Source organism: Ranitomeya imitator, chromosome 1, assembly GCF_032444005.1.
Source record: "Ranitomeya imitator isolate aRanImi1 chromosome 1, aRanImi1.pri, whole genome shotgun sequence".
In the NCBI taxonomy this organism is placed as follows: domain Eukaryota; kingdom Metazoa; phylum Chordata; class Amphibia; order Anura; family Dendrobatidae; genus Ranitomeya; species Ranitomeya imitator.
The window spans coordinates 26,636,265-26,663,284 of record NC_091282.1 but is presented as its reverse complement, the minus strand read 5'-3'; the positions used below and the strand labels follow the sequence as shown (position 1 = coordinate 26,663,284).

Here is a 27,020-nt window from a genome sequence, read left to right as displayed (position 1 = left end):
CTGTATACAGAGATACATGATAAGATCCTGTCTGCAGCCACCACTAGGGGGAGCTCCCTGTATACAGAGATACATGATAAGATCCTGTCTGCAGTCACCACTAGGGGGAGCTCCCTGTATACAGAGATACATGATAAGATTCTGTCTGCAGTCACCACTAGGGGGAGCTCCCTGTATACAGAGATACATGATAAGATCCTGTCTGCAGTCACCACTAGGGGGAGCTCAGTGTAAACAGAGATACATGATAAGATCCTGTCTGCAGTCACCACTAGGGGGAGCTCCCTGTATACAGAGATACATGATAAGATCCTGTCTGCAGTCACCACTAGGGGGAGCTCCGTGTATAGGATTTCATACAGCTCTCTTTAAACTTAATAAAGTGTCCACTACCCCACTATATTTTTATTGGTATTATTGTTATTATCATTCATGACCAATATTTTCTTTGTCTTATTACCATTACTATTTAGTTTTTGCTGTCACCAGTATTAATATAATTTAATGTTCATATCTATTCTTTTATTAGGATGATTGCTTTGATTTTCGTTAATATTATAATCATTATTATATATTTTTATGATAGATTTATATTTTCTATTATTTGGAGGTTTATTGCTATTTTTTATATCATTAGGATGTCACTATCTTCTTTGTTATTTTCGATGCGGCCGTGCGTCAGGTTGTGACTTTTCCGCGTCCTCACCCTTCCCTGAGCCTCCTCCGTGTGGTGCTGATCCCAGCGGCGGCCGCACATGCTCACTGCACCTCCCAGGCTCCGGCTCTCATTCATCCTGTAGAGCTGGGTTCGCTCTGCACGATGCCGTGGACGTGCCGCAGACCGGCCTGCCCTGTATACAGAGAGCGTGCGCGTCCATAGAGGGATGGTGGAGAGACCCTGCTGTGAGACCCCCACAACCCCGCAGACGTCGACTTCATCTTCCTCCGCGCGGGATCATGGATTTCAGCAATTCCTCTGTGTTTGATCAACATAAAGGTGAGACCGCCGTCCGTTTCTGCTTTGAACTCATTAATTGGTGCGGGTAACGAGTCCCAATAACGATCTCATTGTGAGCAATTAGCACATGGAAGCTCCCTGCAGATGTCGTCCTCGGGTGGATGTGAACTCAGGGCTCTTACCCACCGAGCCACCGTGCTAGGAGCACCCCTTTAATTCCTGCTCCCCATAACATTCCCCGTGTGACACGTCGCCCGGCCGAGCCCCAGCAATGGACGAGTGTCGGTCGTGACTGTATTGTTACATTGTGTCCATTCTCGCGGCTGCGGATACAATGTATCACCGCGGCCTCAGCATAATGGAGGCTTAGAGTGGCTCCTGGCAGAATAAACACTAGTGGAAACGATCTGACATGTACGGGTTGCTATGGAAATCCAGACGGAGCCTTTATCAGTGCGAGGAAACAGCCGAAAGCGACTGCAGCAGCCTGGAGCGGAGCGTCGGCGAGCGACCACCTGCCTGCGACGCTGCACTCTGCCGCTATGGCCGGGCGCCGCGCACCTCGACCGCAGGAGCTGACGCTCTACCATGCCATGAGGACAATGCCAGGTCACCCCCCGCCTTATCTCAGGAAGTTGGGTAACAACTAGCGTATCCCCGGATACGGGTGAGCTATGAGGTTTGGGGGTCTTTCAGAAGTCTGGGAAAGTTGGGTGACAACTAATTTGGCTTATATCAATGCTCCCCCTGGGAATGTCACTGGCTTGTGAATGTTAAATCTGTGTAGAAATATTGTAGGAGGATTACATACCAACCTACTACTGCTGTTATTCAGGGAAAAATAGATAAAAATTTAGTTGGATTTCCCACAGCTTTGAATATTAAAACTATCTATTATTGCAGGTATATGGAGGAAGGTTGATGCATTGCAAGGCAGATGTGCCATCCAAAAGTTCAAGAAAATTAGGTGATAGCCCTATAAAACACTAGTGGAAGTTCCCTGTATACAAAGATACATGATAACTTTCTGTCTGCAGCCACCACTAGGAGGAGCTCCCTGTATACAGAGATACGTGATAAGATTCTGTCTGCAGCCACCACTAGGGGGAGCTCCCTGTATACAGAGATACATGATAAGATCATGTCTGCAGTCACCACTAGGGGGAGCTCCCTGTATACAGAGATACATGATTAGATCCTGTCTGCAGTCACCACTAGGGGGAGCTCCCTGTACACAGAGATACATGGTAAGATCCTGTCTGCAGCCACCACTAGGGGGAGCTCCAGTATACAGAGATACATGATAAGATCCTGTCTGCAGTCACCACTAGGGGGAGCTCCCTGTATACAGAGATACATGATAAGATCCTGTCTGCAGTCACCACTAGGGGGAGCTCCCTGTACACAGAGATACATGGTAAGATCCTGTCTGTAGCCACCACTAGGGGGAGCTCCCTGTATACAGATATACATGATAAGATCCTGTCTGCAGTCACCACTAGGGGGAGCTCCCTGTATACAGAGATACATGATAAGATTCTGTCTGCAGTCACCACTAGGGGGAGCTCCCTGTATACAGAGATACATGGTAAGATCCTGTCTGCAGCCACCACTAGGGGGAGCTCCCTGTATACAGAGATACATGATAAGATCCTGTCTGCAGTCACCACTAGGGGGAGCTCCCTGTATACAGAGATACTTGATAAGATTCTGTCTGCAGCCACCACTAGGGGGAGCTCCCTGTATACAGAGATACATGATAAGATCCTGTCTGCAGCCACCACTAGGGGGAGCTCCCTGTATACAGAGATACATGATAAGATCCTGTCTGCAGCCACCACTAGGGGGAGCTCCCTGTATATAGAGATACATGATAAGATCCTGTCTGCAGTCACCACTAGGGGGAGCTCCCTGTATACAGAGATACATGATAAGATCCTGTCTGCAGCCACCACTAGGGGAAGCTCCCTGTATACAGAGATACATGATAAGATCCTGTCTGCAGTCACCACTAGGAGGAGCTCCCTGTATACAGAGATACATGATAAGATCCTGTCTGCAGTCACCACTAGGGGGAGCTCCCTGTATACAGAGATACATAAGATGAGATCCTGCCTGCAGCCACCACTAGGGGGAGCTCCCTGTATACAGAGATACATAAGATAAGATCCTGTCTGCAGCCACCACTAGGGGGAGCTCCCTGTATACAGAGATACATGATAAGATCCTGTCTGCAGTCACCACTAAGGGGAGCTTCCTGTATACAGAGATACATGATAAGATCCTGTCTGCAGCCACCACTAGGGGAAGCTCCCTGTATACAGAGATACATAAGATGAGATCCTGCCTGCAGCCACCACTAGGGGGAGCTCCCTGTATACAGAGATACATAAGATAAGATCCTGTCTGCAGCCACCACTAGGGGGAGCTCCCTGTATACAGAGATACATGATAAGATCCTGTCTGCAGTCACCACTAAGGGGAGCTTCCTGTATACAGAGATACATGATAAGATCCTGTCTGCAGCCACCACTAGGGGGAGCTCCCTGTATACAGAGATACATAAGATAATATCCTGTCTGCAGCCACCACTAGGGGGAGCTCCCTGTATAGAGAGATACATGATAAGATCCTGTCTGCAGCCACCACTAGGGGGAGCTCCCTGTATACAGAGATGCATGATAAGATTCTGTCTGCAGCCACCACTAGAGGGAGCTCCCTGTATACAGAGATACATGATAAGATCCTGTCTGCAGCCACCACTAGGGGGAGCTCCCTGTACACAGAGATACATGATAAGATCCTGTCTGCAGCCACCACTAGGGGGAGCTCCCTGTATTTAGAGATACATGACAATATCCTGTCTGCAGTCACCACTAGGGGGAGCTCCCTGTATACAGAGATACATGATAAGATCCTGTCTGCAGTCACCACTAGGGGAAGCTCCCTGTATACAGAGATACATAAGATAAGATCCTGTCTGCAGCCACCACTAGGGGGAGCTCCCTGTATACAGAGATAAATGATAAGATCCTGTCTGCAGCCACCACTAGGGGGAGCTCCCTGTATACAGAGATACATGATAAGATCCTGTCTGCAGCCACCACTAGGGGGAGCTCCCTGTATACAGAGATACATGATAAGATCCTGTCTGCAGTCACCACTAGGGGGAGCTCCCTGTATACAGAGATACAAGATAAGATCCTGTCTGCAGTCACCACTAGGGGGAGCTCCCTGTATACAGAGATACATGATAAGATCCTGTCTGCAGCCACCACTAGGGGAGCTCTCTGTATACAGAGATACATGATAAGATCCTGTCTGCAGCCACCACTAGGGGGAGCTCCATGTATACAGAGATACATGATAAGATCCTGTCTGCAGCCACCACTAGGGGAGCTCCCTGTATACAGAGATACATGATAAGATCCTGTCTGCAGCCACCACTAGGGAGAGCTCCCTGTATACAGAGATACATGATAAGATCCTGTCTGCAGCTACCACTAGGGGGAGCTCCCTGTATACAGAGATACATGATAAGATCCTGTCTGCAGTCACCACTAGGGGGAGCTCCCTGTATACAGAGATACATAAGATCCTGTCTGCAGTCACCACTAGGGGGAGCTCCCTGTATACAGAGATACATGATAAGATCCTGTCTGCAGCCACCACTAGGGAGAGCTCCCTGTATACAGAGATACATGATAAGATCCTGTCTGCAGCTACCACTAGGGGGAGCTCCCTGTACACAGAGATACATGATAAGATCCTGTCTGCAGCCACCACTAGGGGGAGCTCCCTGCATACAGAGATACTTTAGATCCTGTCTGCAGCCACCACTAGGGGGAGCTCCCTGTATACAGAGATACATGATAAGATCCTGTCTGCAGCCACCACTAGGGGGAGCTCCCTGTATACAGAGATACATGATAAGATCCTGTCTGCAGCTACCACTAGGGGGAGCTCCCTGTATACAGAGATACATGATAAGATCCTGTCTGCAGTCACCACTAGGGGGAGCTCCCTATATACAGAGATACATGATAAGATCCTGTCTGCAGCCACCACTAGGGGGAGCTCCCTGTATACAGAGATACATGATAAGATCCTGTCTGCAGCTACCACTAGGGGGAGCTCCCTGTATACAGAGATACATGATAAGATCCTGTCTGCAGTCACCACTAGGGGGAGCTCCCTGTATACAGAGATACATGATAAGATCCTGTCTGCAGCCACCACTAGGGGGAGCTCCCTGTATACAGAGATACATGATAAGATCCTGTCTGCAGCCACCACTAGGGGGAGCTCCCTATATACAGAGATACATGATAAGATCCTGTCTGCAGCCACCACTAGGGGGAGCTCCCTGTATAGAGATACATGATAAGATCCTGTCTGCAGCCACCACTAGGGGGAGCTCCCTGTATACAGAAATACATGATAAGATCCTGTCTGCAGCCACCACTAGGGGGAGCTCCCTGTATACAGAAATACATGATAGGTTTTTGTGTACATCAAGCTCCCCCTTAATGGTGGTTGCAAACAGAATCTTCTCTTCCTGTCAGTGCTGACTATAGAGACGGAGGGTGGACGGGACCTCTAGGTTTCATAGCCCTGCAGCAGAGTTGAGTACTTCCCAACTTTTTAAGAACTTAAAGAGCGAGAAATCGTGTAGAGTGCTATACGTATTGCAGCCATATTTGGCTTTGCCCCAGTCTACGCATATTTATAATTTCTATCTTCCCTGGCAGGAAGAGTTGTCAGAGGGGCTCTCATAGTCAGGGATATTCAGCAGACGCCTGAGACTGTTGGGTGTAGACCAAAATCTGGGACTGTCCGCTGCATCTAAATCTGGAGCTGTCCGCTGTATCTAAATCTGGAACTGTCCGCTGTATCTAAATCTGGAACTGTCCGCTGTATCTAAATCTGGGACTGTCCGCTGTATCTAAATCTGGAACTGTCCGCTGTATCTAAATCTGGGACTGTCCGCTGTATCTAAATCTGGAACTGTCCGCTGTATCTAAATCTGGGACTGTCTGCTGTATCTAAATCTGGGACTGTCCGCTGTATCTAAATCTGGGACTGTCCCCTGTATCTAAATCTGGGACTGTCCGCTGTATCTAAATCTGGGACTGTCCGCTGTATCTAAATCTGGGACTGTCCGCTGTATCTAAATCTGGGACTGTCCGCTGTATCTAAATCTGGGACTGTCTGCTGTATCTAAATCTGGGACTGTCTGCTGTATCTAAATCTGGGACTGTCCGCTGTATCTAAATCTGGGACTGTCCGCTGTATCTAAATCTGGGACTGTCCGCTGTATCTCGAACCATTTAGAGGAGAGATGAGCAGATGGATTCCCGGGTCTGTGGTCCAGCGTCTAGATGAGCGATACAGGAGGCCGTGAATCTCTAACCTTCTTGTGTCCCCAGCCGATTTTGATCCCCCCGGGCCAGGGGGACGTCATCTGTGTGTCGGGCTCATCTCTAGTTGGGACATGGGGATTATTTTTTGTTCTTCATTCACAGTTGGAGCCGCCAGAACTTTGCCATCTTTATGTAGGGTCACTATATGACATCCGGCCTCTGTCTGTAAGGCTGTGTTCACATGGTGCAGGAATACCGTGCTGTTTGTTTTCTGCAGGATCCGCACCAAACTACGCAGTAACAATCTTCTCCCTCTTGATGCGTTTTGGTGCAGATGTGAATCCGCGTTTTTAATGTGCTTTTTTTTAATACAGAAAAGTTTTAATTCTGCACCTAATAAAGTTTCTGTAGTTTTTTACATGCTTTTTTTTAGTCTCCACATAGAAGGCAAGAGATAAAAAAAGCGCCAAACCGCACAGTTCAGCGGCGTCTTTAGACCACAGGGGGCGCAGTTCTCATGAAATCACATCCACTTTGCTTTGAGAGTTAAACAGCAGAATTTCTGTGCAGAAAAAAACAACAGAAAATATGCAGCGTTTGCGATACATGTGAACACGGTCTAAATGTCTAAGAAAAGTGGACGTGATTTCATGAAATCTCCACTCTCTGTAGTCTGAATACGCTGCAGACTTTAGCAGTTTGTGTGCTTTTTTATCTATAGGCTTCAAAAACTGCAGTTGCATTATTAAGTGCAGAATCAAAGTGTCAGGGGGTTACTGCAACGGACATCTGGTTATTCCTACTCTGCCACTGAGAAGAAGCACTTGTCCGGTTCATTAAACGTGTTTATTTCTTACGGCAGAACAGGGGTTAATCGGTCATGTTGGGAATCGCTGTGCTCCGTTAGCCACTGCTTTTCCCTATAAAACCTGTGCTCTATTATCAAGTCCTTGTCAGTGTTAGCTATTACTGCATGACATAGGAGGGAGAGAGGTTGGTGTGAGAATTATTGCTGGAGGAGTGATTAGTGACTGTTGTTTTGTTTGTATGCTTGATAATACCTTATCCTTCCCTGTTTTACTGTCCTCCCCTTCCTGCACACCCCGGTGGATTCCTCTGATATATGTGAGTGTATATTTGGTGTGTGTGGAGTTTTCAGTTTCCCCTTGTCTTTGTTGCCCTGTTTGTCGGGTTGGTGTGCTGCGGTACACAGTAGTGCCCTCTCTTCTCTGGGTGGGGGAAGAGGACAGACAAAGGGCTAACTTAGGAGATAAGGCAAGGGTGGAGGCCCCGACATCTTCGCCATCTGAAGTATCCAGGGCACAGGGGGAGCTAGGGTGCCCCCTAGTGTTAGGGCCAGGAAAGGAGCCCCTGGTACCAGGTCACCCTACTGCTGTGTCGTGACACAAAGCTTTTCTGTGGTATTACAATTCATTGAAAACTCGGATTTACATCTGCACCAAAAACGCATTAAATAAGGGGAAACACGCATAAAAGATACGGAAATCAGAGATGATTGCTATTGCGTCATGTTGTGCAGAAAATGTGCAGAGAAAAGCACAGTAGAAAAAACATAGCATTTACGCTATGTGTGAACGCGGCCTCAGCGTTTTTTTTATTTATTTTTATTACATTTTTTATGGGTTTAATCGAGAAAAGTATCAATGTTGCCATTTTTTACGCTTTTTACCCATCCCCGTAAATAATCCGAATGCTGTGTTGTGCGAGTTGTTATATTGCAGCGAATATGTCCATTTTTTTTTTGCTGATTTTGGATTTTTTAAAAAGTGCAGTGAAAATGACATTTATGTAAATTGTTTTTAATTATTTTTTAGCAATTTATAGGAAAATAAAAAATCTTTCTTCTATTCTCTCTCTAGAATGCAGAGACATAAAAATACACTGTTATATACAATGTATCTCTATGTCTCAGTATAATCTGCCTGTGGGGTAAGTGGCTGCAATACAGACCAAGTGCACAGAATTCTCCCAGTGACAGCACCAGAGACTGGGATTCAACAGCTTTAGCTCCTGTCGGTAATTATAGAGGTTGTCTGGTCAATTGTGGAGGAGGACAGAAGTGATGGTGTTGAGGAGGGCAGGGGCGGTGGTGTGGAGGAGGACAGAAGTGATGGTGTTGAGGACAGGGGCGGTGGTGTGGAGGAGGACAGAAGTAATGGTGTTGAGGAGGATAGGGTTGGTGGTGTGGGCGAAGACAGGGGTGGTGGTATGGATGTGGAGGAGGACTGGGGCAGTGGTGTGGAGGAGGTCAGGTGCAATGGTATGGAGGAAGATAGGGGTGGTGGTATGGATGTGGAGGAGGACAGGGGCGGTGGTTTGGAGGAGGACAGAGGTGGTGGTATGGATGTGGAGGAGGACAGGGGCGGTGGTTTGGAGGAGGACAGAGGTGGTGGTATGGATGTGGAGGAGGACAGGGGCGGTGGTTTGGAGGAAGACAGAGGTGGTGGTATGGATGTGGAGGACAGGGGCATTGGTGTGGGGGGGACAGGGGTGTTGGTATGGATGTGGAGGAGGACAGGGGTGGTGTTATGGATGTGGAGGAGGACAGGAGCAGTGGTATGGAGGAGGACAGGTGCTCTGGTATGGAGGAGGACGGACAATTTTGTACAGGAGGACATTGGTGGGGGTGTGAAGGATAGGGGCGGAGGTGTGGAGCAGGACATGGATGTGGAGGAGGACATGAGGGTGTAAACATGGACACAGGGTTTGTGGAGGAGGAGAGGAGGGGAGTCTGGTTGGAGAAGACAGAAGGGCAGGGATAGGACGCAGAAGTTTGTAGAGAACAGCGGAAGAACAAGAGAATGGAGGAGTCTGGAGAGATCAGAAGGATCTGGAGGGAACAGAGAGGTCTCCAGGGTACAGAGACGTCCATATGTGACATAGGAATCTGGCAACTTCTTATTTTCCTCTCCCCATTCAGAGCACATGCTTGCTTGTCCGGACTATGTGTGCTTCTGTAGAGCGAACAGGTGGATGACGTGTGTGACACACGATCAGGTCCTCACTGGTGAGATCTGGGACATACGACCTGGTACTTGGCTGCGGTTCTGAGCGCCGGGTTCTCTATTCCCAGAGAGTTGGGACACTACAGAGTAATGCCGGAGTCACACTCAGCGTAGGGAAATACGGTCCGTATTTTACATGCGTAATACGCAGAAATTATCCAAAAACAGTGATCCGTATGTCATCCGTAGGCAGGAATATTGGCCATCCCTGGCTAAAAACATCTGCCCCCAGCCACCCCAGAAAAGGCACATCTGTAAGATGCGCCTAATCTGGCACTTCGCCTCTCTCTTCCCACTCCCCTGTAGTGGTGGGATATGGGGTAATAAAGGGTACTTAGAATAGCAAGGTGACATTAAGCCAGGTTAATAATGGAGAGGCGTCAATTATGACACCTATCCATTATTAATCCAATAGTAGTAAAGGGTTAATAATACACACACACACATTAAGAATAAAGTATTTTAATGAAATAAAGACACAGGGTGTTGTAATAGTTTATTATACTCTTAATTAAAATGACGACCCTCATTCTGTAAAAAAGTAAAAATAAAAAAACAACAATATTCCATACCTTTCCGCCGTTACAGTCATGTCTCACGATGTAAATCCATCTGAAGGGGTTAAATAATTTTACAAGCAGGAGCCTGCTAATGCAGCCGCCCCTGCCTGTAAAATCTGGGTAATGAATTGAAAGCAGGGGAACGTAGCTACCTAGACTTGCGGTGCTGCGCCCCCTCCTGGCATAACCTCAGATGAACTCTAGCGTGAGAAAATATTCAGAAAAATTCCCACGCTCGAGTTCATATGAGGTTATGCCAGCAGGGGGCACAGCACCGCAAGTCTAGGTAGCTACGTTCCCCTGCTTTCAATTCATTCCCCAGATTTTACAGTCAGGAGCACAGCTGCATTAGCAGACTCCTGCTTGCAAAATTATTTAACCCCTTCAGATGGCTTTACATCGTGGGACATGACTGTAACGGCGGAAAGGTATGGGATATAGTATATTATTTTTCCTTTTTTTACAGAACGAGGGTCGTCATTTGGAGCAAAGTAGCATTAACCCTTTATTACCCCATATCCCACCGCTACAGGGGAGTGGGAGAGAGGCTAAGTGCCAGAATAGGCGCATCTTCCAGATGTGCCTTTTCTAAGGTGGCTGGGGGCAGATGTTTTTAGCCGGGGGGGGGGGGTCCTATAACCATGGACCCTCTCTAGGCTATTAATATCTGCCCTCAGTCACTGCTTTCCCACTCTGGCGGAGAAAATTGCGCGGGAGCCCACACCAGCCTTTTCCGTGATTTAACCCTTTATTTTAACAGCTAGAGCCCCCAAATTTTGCGCACACACACTACTAACAATAGTATTGTGGAATATGCAAGAAAAAAAAGGAATATGAAATGGTTTACTGTATGTAACCATGTCTCATTTCATGTCGGGTTTGAGAAGGAGATAGGAAGAGCCGGCAATTGAATTAAAGGCTTTTCTGCCATCTAGCGCTGTATGAAATATATATATATATGTGTGTGTCTCACTGACATATATATATATATATATATATCTCCCTATACTATGTGTAGACATTAATTTTATCTGTTCTATTCTAACCTGTCAGTGATTTTACTGTACACCGCACTGAATTGCCGGCTTTTCTATAGAACACCGCTGCGTATTTCTCGCAAGCCACACTGATGGTCCGTATGTAATCCGTATTTTTCTCGCCCCCATTGACTTTCATTGGCCGATTTATTGTGCAATACGCTGACAAACGCACCATGCTGCGATTTTCTACGCCCGTAAAATACAGCTGAGAAATATACGGCAGATAGGAGCTGCCCCATAGAGAATCATTGGTCCGTGTGCAATGCGTAGTTTTTGTGCCTGTCATACGTCCGTAAAACTCTTTAGTGTGACGCCGGCTTAATGCCGCCATCCGAGATCAGTGCGGCACCGCCGGAGTCCACATCTAACATGGTAAATATGTCAGACGAGGCCTCCAGACAAGTCTGCGCTCAGCGGGGGTCCGCAGCGCCTTCTACTTGGTAAAATGTCATTTTGAGGTTAGACAGATCACAGGAGCTGAGAGCGATCACTGGGATGGAAATATTACAAGCCGCACAAACCACATTCTAATATACATAACTTAAAAGGCAGAGCAGCATCGGGTTAGGGCACAACAGCATCGGGTTCTGGCACAGCAGCGTCGGGTTCAGGCACAGCAGCATCGGGTTCGGGCACAGCATCGTCGGGTTCGGGCACAGCAGCATCGGGTTCGGGCACAGCATCGTCGGGTTCGGGCACAGCGGCCTCAAGTTAGGGCACAGCATCGTCGGGTTGGGGCACAGCAGCGTCGGGTTTGGGCACAGTATCGTCGGATTAGGGCACAGCAGCACTAGGTTCAGGCACAGCAGCCTCGGGTTCGGGCACAGCAGCGTCGGGTTCGAGCACAGCATCGTCGGGTTAGGGCACAGCATCGTCGGGTTAGGGCACAGCATCGTCGGGGTCGTGTTCGGGCACAGCATCATCGGGTTTGGACACAGCATCATTGGGTTCGGGCACAGAATCATCGGGTTCGGGCACAGCATCGTCGGGTTTGGGCACAGCATCGTCGGGTTAAGGCACGGCAGCGTCGGGTTTAGGCACAGCATCGTCGGGTTCGGGCACAGCAGCCTCAGGTTAGGGCACAGCAGCGTCGGGTTCGGGCACAGCAGCATCGGGTTAGGGCACAGCAGCGTCGGATTCGGGCACAGCAGCATTGGGTTAAAGCACAGCAGCATCGGGTTCGAGCACAGCATCGTCAGGTTCGGGCACAGCGGCCTCAGGTTAGGGCACAGCATCGTCGGGTTAGGGCACAGCAGCGTCGGGTTCGGGTACAGTATCGTCGGATTAGGGCACAGCAGCATTGGGTTCGGGCACAGCAGCGTCGGGTTCGGCCACAGCAGCATCGGGTTTGGGCACAGCAGCGTCGGGTTCGAGCACAGCATCGTCGGGTTAGGGCACAGCAGCGTCGGGGTCGTGTTCGGGCACAGCACCGTTGGGTTCGGACACAGCATCGTCGGGTTCGGGCACAGCATGTCGGGTTAAGGCGCGGCAGCGTCGGGTTCGGGCACAGCATTGTCGGGTTAGGGCACAGCAGCATCGGTTCGGGAACAGCAGCATCGGGTTCGGGCACAGCAGCGTCGGGTTCGGGCACAGCATCGTCGGGTTAGGGCACAGCAGCATCGGGTTCGAGCACAGCATCGTCAGGTTCGGGCACAGCGGCCTCAGGTTAGGGCACAGAATCGTCGGGTTTGGGCACAGCTGTCTCGGGTTAGGGCACAGCAGCGTCGGGTTCGAGCACAGCATCGTCGGGTTAGGGAACAGCAGCGTCGGGGTCGTGTCCGGGCACAGCATCGTCGGGTTCGGACACAGCATCGTCGGGTTCGGGCACAGCAGCGTTGGGTTCGGGCTCAGCAGCATTGGGTTAGGGCACAGCAGCATCAGGTACAGCAGCGTCGGGTTAGGGCACAGCAGCGTCGGGTTCAAGCACAGCATCGTCAAGTTAGGGCACAGCATCGTCCGGTTCGGGCACAGCAGCGTTGGGTTCGGGCTCAGCAGCATCGAGTTAGGGTACAGCAGCGTCGAGTACAGCAGCATCGGGTTCGGGCACAGCAGCGTCGGGTTCGGGCACAGCAGAGTTGGGTTAGGGCACAGCAGCGTTGGGTTCGGGCTCAGCAGCACCGGGTTAGGGCACAGCAGCGTCAGGTTGGGGCACAGCAGCGTCGGGTTCGGGTACAGTATCGTCGAATTAGGGCACAGCAGCATTGGGTTCGGGCACAGCAGCGTCGGGTTCGGCCACAGCAGCATCGGGTTCGGGCACAGCAGCATCGGGTTCGAGCACAGCATCGTCGGGTTTGGGCACAGCAGCGTCGGGTTCGGGCACAGCAGCGTCGGGTTCGAGCACAGCATCGTCGGGTTAGGGCACAGCAGCATCGGGGTCGTGTTCGGGCACAGCACCGTTGGGTTCGGACACAGCATCGTTGGGTTCGGGCACAGCATCGTCGGGTTCGGGCACAGCATGTCGGGTTAAGGCGCGGCAGTGTCGGGTTCGGGCACAGCATTGTCGGGTTCGGGCACAGCAGCCTCAGGTTAGGGCACAGCAGCATTGGGTTCGGGCACAGCAGCATCGGGTTAGGGCACAGCAGCGTCGGGTTCGGGCACAGCATTGTCGGGTTCGGGCACAGCAGCCTCAGGTTAGGGCACAGCAGCATCGGTTCGGGAACAGCAGCATCGGGTTCGGGCACAGCAGCGTCGGGTTCGGGCACAGCATTGTCGGGTTAGGGCACAGCAGCATCGGGTTCGAGCACAGCATCGTCAGGTTCGGGCACAGCGGCCTCAGGTTAGGGCACAGCATCGTCGGGTTTGGGCGCAGCTGTCTCGGGTTAGGGCACAGCAGCGTCGGGTTCGAGCACAGCATCATCGGGTTAGGGAACAGCAGCGTCGGGGTCGTGTCCGGGCACAGCATCGTTGGGTTCGGACACAGCATCGTCGGGTTCGGGCACAGCAGCGTTGGGTTCGGGCTCAGCAGCATTGGGTTAGGGCACAGCAGCGTCAGGTACAGCAGCGTCGGGTTAGGGCACAGCAGCGTCGGGTTCAAGCACAGCATCGTCAAGTTAGGGCACAGCATCGCCCGGTTCGGGCACAGCAGCGTTGGGTTCGGGCTCAGCAGCATCGGGTTAGGGCACAGCAGCGTAGAGTACAGCAGCGTCGGGTTAGGGCACAGCAGCGTCGGGTTCGAGCACAGCATTGTCGGGTTCGGGCACAGCGGGCCCAGGTTAGGGCACAGCAGCGTCGGGTTCGGGCACAGCAGCGTTGGGTTCGGGCTCAGCAGCATCGGGTTAGGGCACAGCAGCGTCGGGTTAGGGCACAGCAGCGTCGGGTTAGAGCACAGCATCGTCGGGTTAGGGCACAGCAGCGTCGGGGTCGTGTTCGGGCACAGCATCATCGGGTTCGGACACAGCATCGTCGGGTTCGGGCACAGCATCGTCAGGTTCGGGCACAACATTGTCGGGTTAAGGTTAAGGCACAGCAGCATAGGGTTCGGGCAAAGCATTGACGGGTTTGGGCACAGTGGCCTCAGGTTAGGGCACAGCAGCCTCGGGTTCGGGCACAGCATCATTGGGTTTGGGCATAGCAGCGTCGGGTTCGGGCACAGCAGCGTCGGGGTCGTGTTCGGGCACAGGATCGTCGGTTTCTGGCCCAGCAGCATCAAGTTAGGGCACAGCAGCGTCGGGGTCGGGTTCAGGCACAGCAGCATCGAGGTAGGGCACAACAGCATTAGGTTTGGGCACAGCAGCGTCGGGTGCAGCTCTGTGTAATGCCTGACAGCTTGTAAAACACTGAGATGTGGTGCCGTGTACATCATACAGATGACACTTTGTAATATACTAAAGACTCTTACACCTTATGAATAAAATTATAATACAGTTCAGAACAGCACTGAGCGCAGGGTGTCCACGGCTTCACAATGCATTGGACTGTCTGCAGCCACCACTAGGAGGAGCTCCCTGTATACAGAGATACATGATAAGATCCTGTCTGCAGCCACCACTAGGGGGAGCTCCCTGTATACAGAGATACATGATAAGATCCTGTCTGCAGCCACCACTAGGGGGAGCTCCCTGTATACAGAGATACATGATAAGATCCTGTCTGCAGTCACCACTAGGGGGAGCTCCCTGTATACAGAGATACATGATAAGATCCTGTCTGCAGTCACCACTAGGGGGAGCTCCCTGTATACAGAGATACATGATAAGGCTACGTTCACATTTGCGTTGTGCGGCGCTGCGTCGGCGATGCAACGCACAACGCAAATATGAACGCAAGCACAAACACTGCGTTTTGCGACGTATGCGTCGCTTTTTGCATGATTTTGGGCACAGGAAAAACTGCATCATGCAGCGTTCCCTGCGCCCTGACGCATGCGCTGCAGCGACGCATGCGTTGCAAAATGCAAATGCAACGCATGTCCATGCGCCCCCATGTTAAATATAGGGGCGCATGGCGCGTGCGTCGCCGCGGCTGCGCCCGATGCAGCCGGGAGCGGCGCAAATGTGAACGTAGCCTAAGATCCTGTCTGCAGTCATCACTAGGGGGAGCTCCCTGTAAACGGAGATACATGATAAGATCATGTCTGCAGCCACCACTAGGGGGAGCTCCCTGTATACCAGGGGTGTCAAACTGCATTCCTCGAGGGCTGCAAACAGGTCATGTTTTCAGGATTTCCTTGTACTGCACAGGTGATAATTTAATCACCTACACAAATAATGAGTTGGTGATTAAATTATCACCTGTGCAGTACAAGGAAATCCTGAAAACATGACCTGTTTGCAGCCCTCGAGGAAAGCAGTTTGACACCCTCTGCTGTATACAGAGATACATGATAAGATTCTGTCTGCAGCCACCACTAGGGGGAGCTCCCTGTATACAGAGATACATGATAAGGTCCTGTCTGCAGCCACCACTAGGGGGAGCTCCCTGTATACAGAGATACATGATAAGATCCTGTCTGCAGCCTCCACTAGGGGGAGCTCCCTGTATACAGAGATACATGATAAGATTCTGTCTGCAGTCACCACTAGGGGGAGCTCCCTGTATACAGAGATACATAATAAGATCCTGTCTGCAGCCACCACTAGGAGGAACTCCCTGTATACAGAGATACATGATAAGATCCTGTCTGCAGTCACCACTAGGGGGAGCTCCCTGTATACAGAGATACATGATAAGATCCTGTCTGCAGTCACCACTAGGGGGAGCTCCCTGTATACAGAGATACATGATAAGATCCTGTCTGCAGTCACCACTAGGGGGAGCTCCCTGTATACAGAGATACATGATAAGATCCTGTCTGCAGTCACCACTAGGGGGAGCTCCCTGTATACAGAGATACATGATAAGATCCTGTCTGCAGTCACCACTAGGGGGAGCTCCCTGTATACAGAGATACATGATAAGATCCTGTCTGCAGTCACCACTAGGGGGAGCTCCCTGTATACAGAGATACATGATAAGATCCTGTCTGCAGCCACTACTAGGAGGAGCTCCCTGTATACAGAGATACATGATAAGATTCTGTCTGCAGTCACCACTAGGGGGAGCTCCCTGTATACAGAGATACATAATAAGATCCTGTCTGCAGCCACCACTAGGAGGAACTCCCTGTATACAGAGATACATGATAAGATCCTGTCTGCAGTCACCACTAGGGGGAGCTCCCTGTATACAGAGATACATGATAAGATCCTGTCTGCAGTCACCACTAGGGGGAGCTCCCTGTATACAGAGATACATGATAAGATCCTGTCTGCAGTCACCACTAGGGGGAGCTCCCTGTATACAGAGATACATGATAAGATCCTGTCTGCAGTCACCACTAGGGGGAGCTCCCTGTATACAGAGATACATGATAAGATCCTGTCTGCAGCCACCACTAGGGGGAGCTCCCTGTATATAGAGATACATAATAAGATCCTGTCTGCAGCCACCACTAGGGGGAGCTCCCTGTATACAGAGATACATGATAAGATCCTGTCTGCAGCCACCACTAGGGGGAGCTCCCTGCATTTGCCACTGACTAATAGCGCGGTATATATTGAGATTCCACACGAGCTGTTGGGTGGGAGACAGATTTTTACTATGTAACTCCATGTATACAGGGGATTTTGAGTTCTGTATCAGAAAAAAACTGAGCTCTTGTAAAGTGATGTTAAGAAATGAATCATTGCCGGACTTTGAACATGTCATATAGTGCAGAGTATTAGGATATGTTCCCACGGTCAGTAAGTGCTGCGGATTGGACACTGTGTACCGTCCAATCTTCAGCGGCCAGATGTTATGGTGGATGGGATTTCAAGAAGTCCTATGTCCACTATGAGTGCACTGATGACTGCGGATCACCTGCAGAGACGGACATGCGGCGCGTCTTTCCAGACTGCAGCATGTCTATTTATCTTGTGGAGATGCACAGCCTCCGCAAGATAAATATCACCATCCAATGTATAGGATGCGGTGATTCCGGATGGTTCAATGAACACAACCGGCAGCGCTTTGGACGGAGCGGACATGTGCTGCGTCCAGAGTGCTGCCAGTGCTGACCGTCCGGAGCGCTGCCAGTGCTGACCGTGTGCTCAGACCCTTAGAGACATGTACCTGATGTAACTGATTATTCTGGCTGTAGATACAGTGTCTCTTTCACAGATCTCACATCTGCACTTCGCCTCTGTACACTGCAATGCGGCAATGTTGGCTCCATCTGCTCTGTATTTTGTTTTATATGGAGGATTGTTTGTTTTTTTTGTTTCTTTTTTTTTTGGCGCAAGTGTCAGGTCCTTTTTTAAACCGATTGCCTCTTTTGTAAGACAAGTTTTATTTTTACTAAAAATAATTATTGGAATTGGGTTTCATGAAATATTTTGCACCCTTTGTCTTCTATCGCTTCTGTGTTTCACTGTCTATTGTTGGCTGCAGAACGAGTTAACTAAAAGACCATCAGTGAGCTCGTTCTGAAGGTTCACTGGTGGCTTTCCTAACTTTTTTCTGCCTTTTCTTACTTCCTCTCAGCGGATTTATGATCACAGACCACATGAAAGTTGAATGTGCAGAGAAACAATAAAGAAAACTAGTGCAAAAATTTGAATGAAGTCAAAGTACAAAAATGATTTTTAGCTGCAAATACATGGATTTAAGTAAAAAAAAACTAAACCGGCCCCATTACTAAAATCAGTGGATGTTGTTTATTTTCAATGACAATTTACATTGCACCTTCCTTGTTATAGCAGCTGATCACAAGGGGTCCGAACAGCAGGACCCTCGTCCATCTGTCCGTCTTTGGGAATTAGTAATCTAAAAAGGGAGAACTGTTGTCATTTCTTTCTAAATGTCATATGTCATTACTGATAACATAAGCTGATTCCTGCTGGCTGTCAGTGAATGAGAACACTGCTCTCAGCTGATACAATGTATCCAGTGCGGACAATGCTCTGTGACTCCAGACTGATACAATGTATCCAGTGCAGACAATGCGCTGTGACTCCAGACTGATACAATGTATCCAGTGCGGACAATGCTCTGTGACTCCAGACTGATACAATATATCCAGTGCAGACAATGCTCTGTGACTCCAGACTGATACAATGTATCCAGTGCAGACAATGCTCTGTGACTCCAGACTGATACAATGTATCCAGTGCAGACAATGTTCTGTGACTCCAGACTGATACAATGTATCCAGTACAGACAATGCTCTGTGACTCCAGACTGATACAATGTATCCAGTGCAGACAATGCTCTGTGACTCCAGACTGATACAATGTATCCAGTGCAGACAATGTTCTGTGACTCCAGACTGATACAATGTATCCAGTGCAGACAATGCTCTGTGACCCCAGACTGATACAATGTATCCAGTGCAGACAATGCGCTGTGACTCCAGACTGATACAATGTATCCAGTGCGGACAATGCTCTGTGACTCCAGACTGATACAATATATCCAGTGCAGACAATGCTCTGTGACTCCAGACTGATACAATGTATCCAGTGCAGACAATGCTCTGTGACTCCAGACTGATACAATGTATCCAGTGCAGACAATGTTCTGTGACTCCAGACTGATACAATGTATCCAGTGCAGACAATGCTCTGTGACTCCAGACTGATACAATGTATCCAGTGCAGACAATGTTCTGTGACTCCAGACTGATACAATGTATCCAGTGCAGACAATGCTCTGTGACTCCAGACTGATACAATGTATCCAGTGCAGACAATGCTCTGTGACTCCAGACTGATACAATATATCCAGTGCAGACAATGCTCTGTGACTCCAGACTGATACAATGTATCCAGTGCAGACAATGTTCTGTGACTCCAGACTGATACAATGTATCCAGTGCAGACAATGCTCTGTGACTCCAGACTGATACAATGTATCCAGTGCGGACAATGCTCTGTGACTCCAGACTGATACAATATATCCAGTGCAGACAATGCTCTGTGACTCCAGACTGATACAATGTATCCAGTGCAGACAATGCTCTGTGACTCCAGACTGATACAATATATCCAGTGCGGACAATGCTCTGTGACTCCAGACTGATACAATGTATCCAGTACAGACAATGCTCTGTGACTCCAGACTGATACAATGTATCCAGTGCAGACAATGCTCTGTGACTCCAGACTGATACAATGTATCCAGTGCAGACAATGTTCTGTGACTCCAGACTGATACAATGTATCCAGTGCAGACAATGCTCTGTGACTCCAGACTGATACAATGTATCCAGTGCAGACAATGTTCTGTGACTCCAGACTGATACAATGTATCCAGTGCAGACAATGCTCTGTGACTCCAGACTGATACAATGTATCCAGTACAGACAATGCTCTGTGACTCCAGACTGATACAATGTATCCAGTGCAGACAATGCTCTGTGACTCCAGACTGATACAATGTATCCAGTGCAGACAATGTTCTGTGACTCCAGACTGATACAATGTATCCAGTGCAGACAATGTTCTGTGACTCCAGACTGATACAATGTATCCAGTGCAGACAATGTTCTGTGACTCCAGACTGATACAATGTATCCAGTGCAGACAATGTTCTGTGACTCCAGACTGATACAATGTATCCAGTGCAGACAATGTTCTGTGACTCCAGACTGATACAATGTATCCAGTGCAGACAATGCTCTGTGACTCCAAACTGATACAATGTATCCAGTGCAGACAATGTTCTGTGACTCCAGACTGATACAATGTATCCACTGCGGACAATGCTCTGTGACTCCAGACTGATACAATGTATCCAGTACAGACAATGCTCTGTGACTCCAGACTGATACAATGTATCCAGTGCAGACAATGCTCTGTGACTCCAGACTGATACAATGTATCCAGTGCAGACAATGTTCTGTGACTCCAGACTGATACAATGTATCCAGTGCAGACAATGCTCTGTGACTCCAGACTGATACAATGTATCCAGTGCAGACAATGTTCTGTGACTCCAGACTGATACAATGTATCCAGTGCAGACAATGTTCTGTGACTCCAGACTGATACAATGTATCCAGTGCAGACAATGTTCTGTGACTCCAGACTGATACAATGTATCCAGTGCAGACAATGTTCTGTGACTCCAGACTGATACAATGTATCCAGTACAGACAATGCTCTGTGACTCCAGACTGATACAATGTATCCAGTACAGACAATGCTCTGTGACTCCAGACTGATACATTGTATCCAGTACAGACAATGCTCTGTGACTCCAGACTGATACAATGTATCCAGTGCAGACAATGCTCTGTGACTCCAGACTGATACAATGTATCCAGTGCAGACAATGCTCTGTGACTCCAGACTGATACAATGTATCCAGTGCAGACAATGCTCTGTGACCCCAGACTGATACAATGTATCCAGTGCAGACAATGCGCTGTGACTCCAGACTGATACAATGTATCCAGTGCGGACAATGCTCTGTGACTCCAGACTGATACAATGTATCCAGTGCAGACAATGCTCTGTGACTCCAGACTGATACAATATATCCAGTGCGGACAATGCTCTGTGACTCCAGACTGATACAATGTATCCAGTACAGACAATGCTCTGTGACTCCAGACTGATACAATGTATCCAGTGCAGACAATGCTCTGTGACTCCAGACTGATACAATGTATCCAGTGCAGACAATGCTCTGTGACTCCAGACTGATACAATGTATCCAGTGCAGACAATGTTCTGTGACTCCAGACTGATACAATGTATCCAGTGCAGACAATGCTCTGTGACTCCAGACTGATACAATGTATCCAGTGCAGACAATGTTCTGTGACTCCAGACTGATACAATGTATCCAGTGCAGACAATGCTCTGTGACTCCAGACTGATACAATATATCCAGTGCGGACAATGCTCTGTGACTCCAGACTGATACAATGTATCCAGTACAGACAATGCTCTGTGACTCCAGACTGATACAATGTATCCAGTGCAGACAATGCTCTGTGACTCCAGACTGATACAATGTATCCAGTACAGACAATGCTCTGTGACTCCAGACTGATACAATGTATCCAGTACAGACAATGCTCTGTGACTCCAGACTGATACAATGTATCCAGTGCAGACAATGCTCTGTGACTCCAGACTGATACAATGTATCCAGTGCAGACAATGCTCTGTGACTCCAGACTGATACAATGTATCCAGTACAGACAATGCTCTGTGACTCCAGACTGATACAATGTATCCAGTACAGACAATGCTCTGTGACTCCAGACTGATACAATGTATCCAGTACAGACAATGCTCTGTGACCCCAGACTGATACAATGTATGCAGTGCGCACAATGCTCTGTGACTCCAGACTGATACAATGTATCCAGTGCAGACAATGCTCTGTGACTCCAGACTGATACAATGTATCCAGTGCAGACAATGCTCTGTGACTCCAGACTGATACATTGTATCCAGTGCAGACAATGTTCTGTGACTCCAGACTGATACAATGTATGCAGTGCGCACAATGCTCTGTGACTCCAGACTGATACAATGTATCCAGTACAGACAATGCTCTGTGACTCCAGACTGATACAATGTATCCAGTGCAGACAATGTTCTGTGACTCCAGACTGATACAATGTATCCAGTGCAGACAATGTTCTGTGACTCCAGACTGATACAATGTATCCAGTGCAGACAATGTTCTGTGACTCCAGACTGATACAATGTGTCCAGTACAGACAATGCTCTGTGACTCCAGACTGATACAATGTATCCAGTGCAGACAATGCTCTGTGACTCCAGACTGATACAATGTATCCAGTGCAGACAATGCTCTGTGACTCCAGACTGATACAATGTGTCCAGTACAGACAATGCTCTGTGACTCCAGACTGATACAATGTATGCAGTGCGCACAATGCTCTGTGACTCCAGACTGATACAATGTATCCAGTACAGACAATGCTCTGTGACTCCAGACTGATACAATGTATCCAGTGCAGACAATGTTCTGTGACTCCAGACTGATACAATGTATCCAGTGCAGACAATGTTCTGTGACTCCAGACTGATACAATGTATCCAGTGCAGACAATGTTCTGTGACTCCAGACTGATACAATGTGTCCAGTACAGACAATGCTCTGTGACTCCAGACTGATACAATGTATCCAGTGCAGACAATGCTCTGTGACTCCAGACTGATACAATGTATCCAGTGCAGACAATGCTCTGTGACTCCAGACTGATACAATGTGTCCAGTACAGACAATGCTCTGTGACTCCAGACTGATACAATGTATCCAGTACAGACAATGCTCTGTGACTCCAGACTGATACAATGTATCCAGTACAGACAATGCTCTGTGACTCCAGACTGATACAATGTATCCAGTGCAGACAATGTTCTGTGACTCCAGACTGATACAATGTGTCCAGTACAGACAATGCTCTGTGACTCCAGACTGATACAATGTATCCAGTACAGACAATGCTCTGTGACTCCAGACTGATACAATGTATCCAGTGCAGACAATGCTCTGTGACTCCAGACTGATACAATGTATCCAGTGCAGACAATGCTCTGTGACTCCAGACTGATACAATGTATCCAGTGCAGACAATGCTCTGTGACTCCAGACTGATACAATGTATCCAGTGCAGACAATGCTCTGTGACTCCAGACTGATACAATGTATCCAGTGCAGACAATGCTCTGTGGCTCCAGACTGATACAATGTATCCAGTACAGACAATGCTCTGTGACTCCAGACTGATACAATGTATCCAGTACAGACAATGCTCTGTGACCCCAGACTGATACATTGTATCCAGTACAGACAATGCTCTGTGACTCCAGACTGATACAATGTATCCAGTACAGACAATGCTCTGTGACTCCAGACTGATACAATATATCCAGTGCGGACAATGCTCTGTGACTCCAGACTGATACAATGTATCCAGTGCAGACAATGCTCTGTGACTCCAGACTGATACAATGTATCCAGTGCAGACAATGCTCTGTGACCCCAGACTGATACAATGTATCCAGTGCAGACAATGCTCTGTGACTCCAGACTGATACAATGTATCCAGTGCAGACAATGCTCTGTGACTCCAGACTGATACAATGTATCCAGTGCAGACAATGCTCTGTGACTCCAGACTGATACAATGTATCCAGTACAGACAATGCTCTGTGACTCCAGACTGATACAATGTATCCAGTGCAGACAATGTTCTGTGACTCCAGACTGATACAATGTATCCAGTACAGACAATGCTCTGTGACTCCAGACTGATACAATGTATCCAATACAGACAATGCTCTGTGACTCCAGACTGATACATTGTATCCAGTACAGACAATGCTCTGTGACTCCAGACTGATACAATGTATCCAGTGCAGACAATGCTCTGTGACTCCAGACTGATACAATGTATCCAGTGCAGACAATGCTCTGTGACTCCAGACTGATACAATGTATCCAGTGCGGACAATGCTCTGTGACTCCAGACTGATACAATGTATCCAGTGCAGACAATGCTCTGTGACTCCAGACTGATACAATGTATCCAGTACAGACAATGCTCTGTGACTCCAGACGGACACAATGTATCCAGTGAGGACAATGCTCTGTGACTCCAGACTGATACAATGTATCCAGTGCAGACAATGCTCTGTGACTCCAGACTGATACAATGTATCCAGTACAGACAATGCTCTGTGACTCCAGACTGATACAATGTATCCAGTGTAGACAATGCTCTGTGACTCCAGACTGATACAATGTATCCAGTGCAGACAATGCTCTGTGACTCCAGACTGATACAATGTATCCAGTGCAGACAATGCTCTGTGACCCCAGACTGATACAATGTATCCAGTGCAGACAATGCCCTGTGACTCCAAACTGATACAATGTATCCAGTGCAGACAATGCTCTGTGACTCCAGACTGATACAATGTATCCAGTGCAGACAATGCTCTGTGACTCCAGACTGATACAATGTATCCAGTGCGGACAATGCTCTGTGACTCCAGACTGATACAATGTATCCAGTGCAGACAATGCTCTGTGACTCCAGACTGATACAATGTATCCAGTACAGACAATGCTCTGTGACTCCAGACGGACACAATGTATCCAGTGCGGACAATGCTCTGTGACTCCAGACTGATACAATGTATCCAGTGCAGACAATGCTCTGTGACTCCAGACTGATACAATGTATCCAGTACAGACAATGCTCTGTGACCCCAGACTGATACAATGTATCCAGTGCAGACAATGCTCTGTGACTCCAGACTGATACAATGTATCCAGTGCAGACAATGCTCTGTGACTCCAGACTGATACAATGTATCCAGTACAGACAATGCTCTGTGACCCCAGACTGATACAATGTATCCAGTGCGGACAATGCTCTGTGACTCCAGACTGATACAATGTATCCAGTGCAGACAATGCTCTGTGACCCCAGACTGATACAATGTATCCAGTGCAGACAATGCTCTGTGACTCCAGACTGATACAATGTATCCAGTGCAGACAATGCTCTGTGACTCCAGACTGATACAATGTATCCAGTGCAGACAATGCTCTGTGACTCCAGACTGATACATTGTATCCAGTACAGACAATGCTCTGTGACTCCAGACTGATACAATGTATCCAGTGCAGACAATGCTCTGTGACTCCAGACTGATACAATGTATCCAGTGCAGACAATGCTCTGTGACTCCAGACTGATACAATGTATCCAGTGCAGACAATGCTCTGTTACTCCAGACTGATACAATGTATCCAGTACAGACAATGCTCAGTGTCTCCAGACTGATACAATGTATCCAGTGCAGACAATGCTCTGTGACCCCAGACTGATACAATGTATCCAGTGTAGACAATGCTCTGTGACTCCAGACTGATACAATGTATCCAGTGTAGACAATGCTCTGTGACTCCAGACTGATACAATGTATCCAGTGCGGACAATGCTCTGTGACTCCAGACTGATACAATGTATCCAGTGCAGACAATGCTCTGTGACTCCAGACTGATACAATGTATCCAGTGCAGACAATGCTCTGTGACCCCAGACTGACACAATGTATCCAGTGCAGACAATGCTCTGTGACTCCAGACTGATACAATGTATCCAGTGCGGACAATGCTCTGTGTCTCCAGACTGATACAATGTATCCAGTGCAGACAATGCTCTGTGACCCCAGACTGACACAATGTATCCAGTGCAGACAATGCTCTGTGACCCCAGACTGACACAATGTATCCAGTACAGACAATGCTCTGTGACTCCAGACTGATACAATGTATCCAGTGTAGACAATGCTCTGTGACCCCAGACTGATACAATGTATCCAGTGCAGACAATGCTCTGTGACTCCAGACTGATACAATGTATCCAGTGCAGACAATGCTCTGTGACTCCAGACTGATACAATGTATCCAGTGCAGACAATGCTCTGTGACTCCAGACTGATACAATGTATCCAGTGCAGACAATGCTCTGTTACTCCAGACTGATACAATGTATCCAGTGTAGACAATGCTCTGTGACTCCAGACTGATACAATGTATCCAGTGCAGACAATGCTCTGTGACTCCAGACTGATACAATGTATCCAGTGCGGACAATGCTCTGTGACTCCAGACTGATACAATGTATCCAGTGTAGACAATGCTCTGTGTCTCCAGACTGATACAATGCAACCAGTGCGGACAATGCTCTGTGTCTCCAGACTGATACAATGTATCCAGTGCAGACAATGCTCTGTGACCCCAGACTGACACAATGTATCCAGTGCAGACAATGCTCTGTGACTCCAGACTGATACAATGTATCCAGTGTAGACAATGCTCTGTGACTCCAGACTGATACAATGTATCCAGTGCAGACAATGCTCTGTGACTCCAGACTGATACAATGTATCCAGTGTAGACAATGCTCTGTGACTCCAGACTGATACAATGTATCCAGTGCAGACAATGCTCTGTGACTCCAGACTGATACAATGTATCCAGTGCAGACAATGCTCTGTGACCCCAGACTGACACAATGTATCCAGTGCAGACAATGCTCTGTGACTCCAGACTGATACAATGTATCCAGTGCAGACAATGCTCTGTGACCCAAACTGACACAATGTATCCAGTGCAGACAATGCTCTGTGACCCCAGACTGATACAATATATCCAGTGCAGACAATGCTCTGTGACTCCAGACTGATACAATGTATCCAGTGTAGACAATGTTCTGTGACCCCAGACTGACACAATGTATCCAGTGCAGACAATGCTCTGTGACTCCAGACTGATACAATGTATCCAGTGCAGACAATGCTCTGTAACTCCAGACTGATACAATGCATCCAGTGCGGACAATGCTCTGTGTCTCCAGACTGATACAATGCATCCAGTGCGGACAATGCTCTGTGTCTCCAGACTGATACAATGCATCCAGTGCAGACAATGCTCTGTGACCCCAGACTGACACAATGTATCCAGTGCAGACAATGCTCTGTGACTCCAGACTGATACAATATATCCAGTGCAGACAATGCTCTGTGACTCCAGACTGATACAATGTATCC

General features: G+C 48.4%; 1 protein-coding gene across 1 annotated transcript in view; it reads left to right on the top strand.

Annotated features, from left to right (window-relative positions):
* Nucleotides 1-731: 731 nt before the first annotated feature.
* ANKRD55 (ankyrin repeat domain 55) overlaps nucleotides 732-27,020 on the top strand; it is a 105,266-nt gene continuing 78,977 nt past the window's right edge. Inside the window, exon 1 of the mRNA XM_069745893.1 lies at nucleotides 732-997. Within this exon, the coding sequence (XP_069601994.1) occupies nucleotides 958-997 (40 nt within the window). The 5' untranslated portion in view covers nucleotides 732-957. The remainder of the gene's footprint in view (nucleotides 998-27,020) is intronic.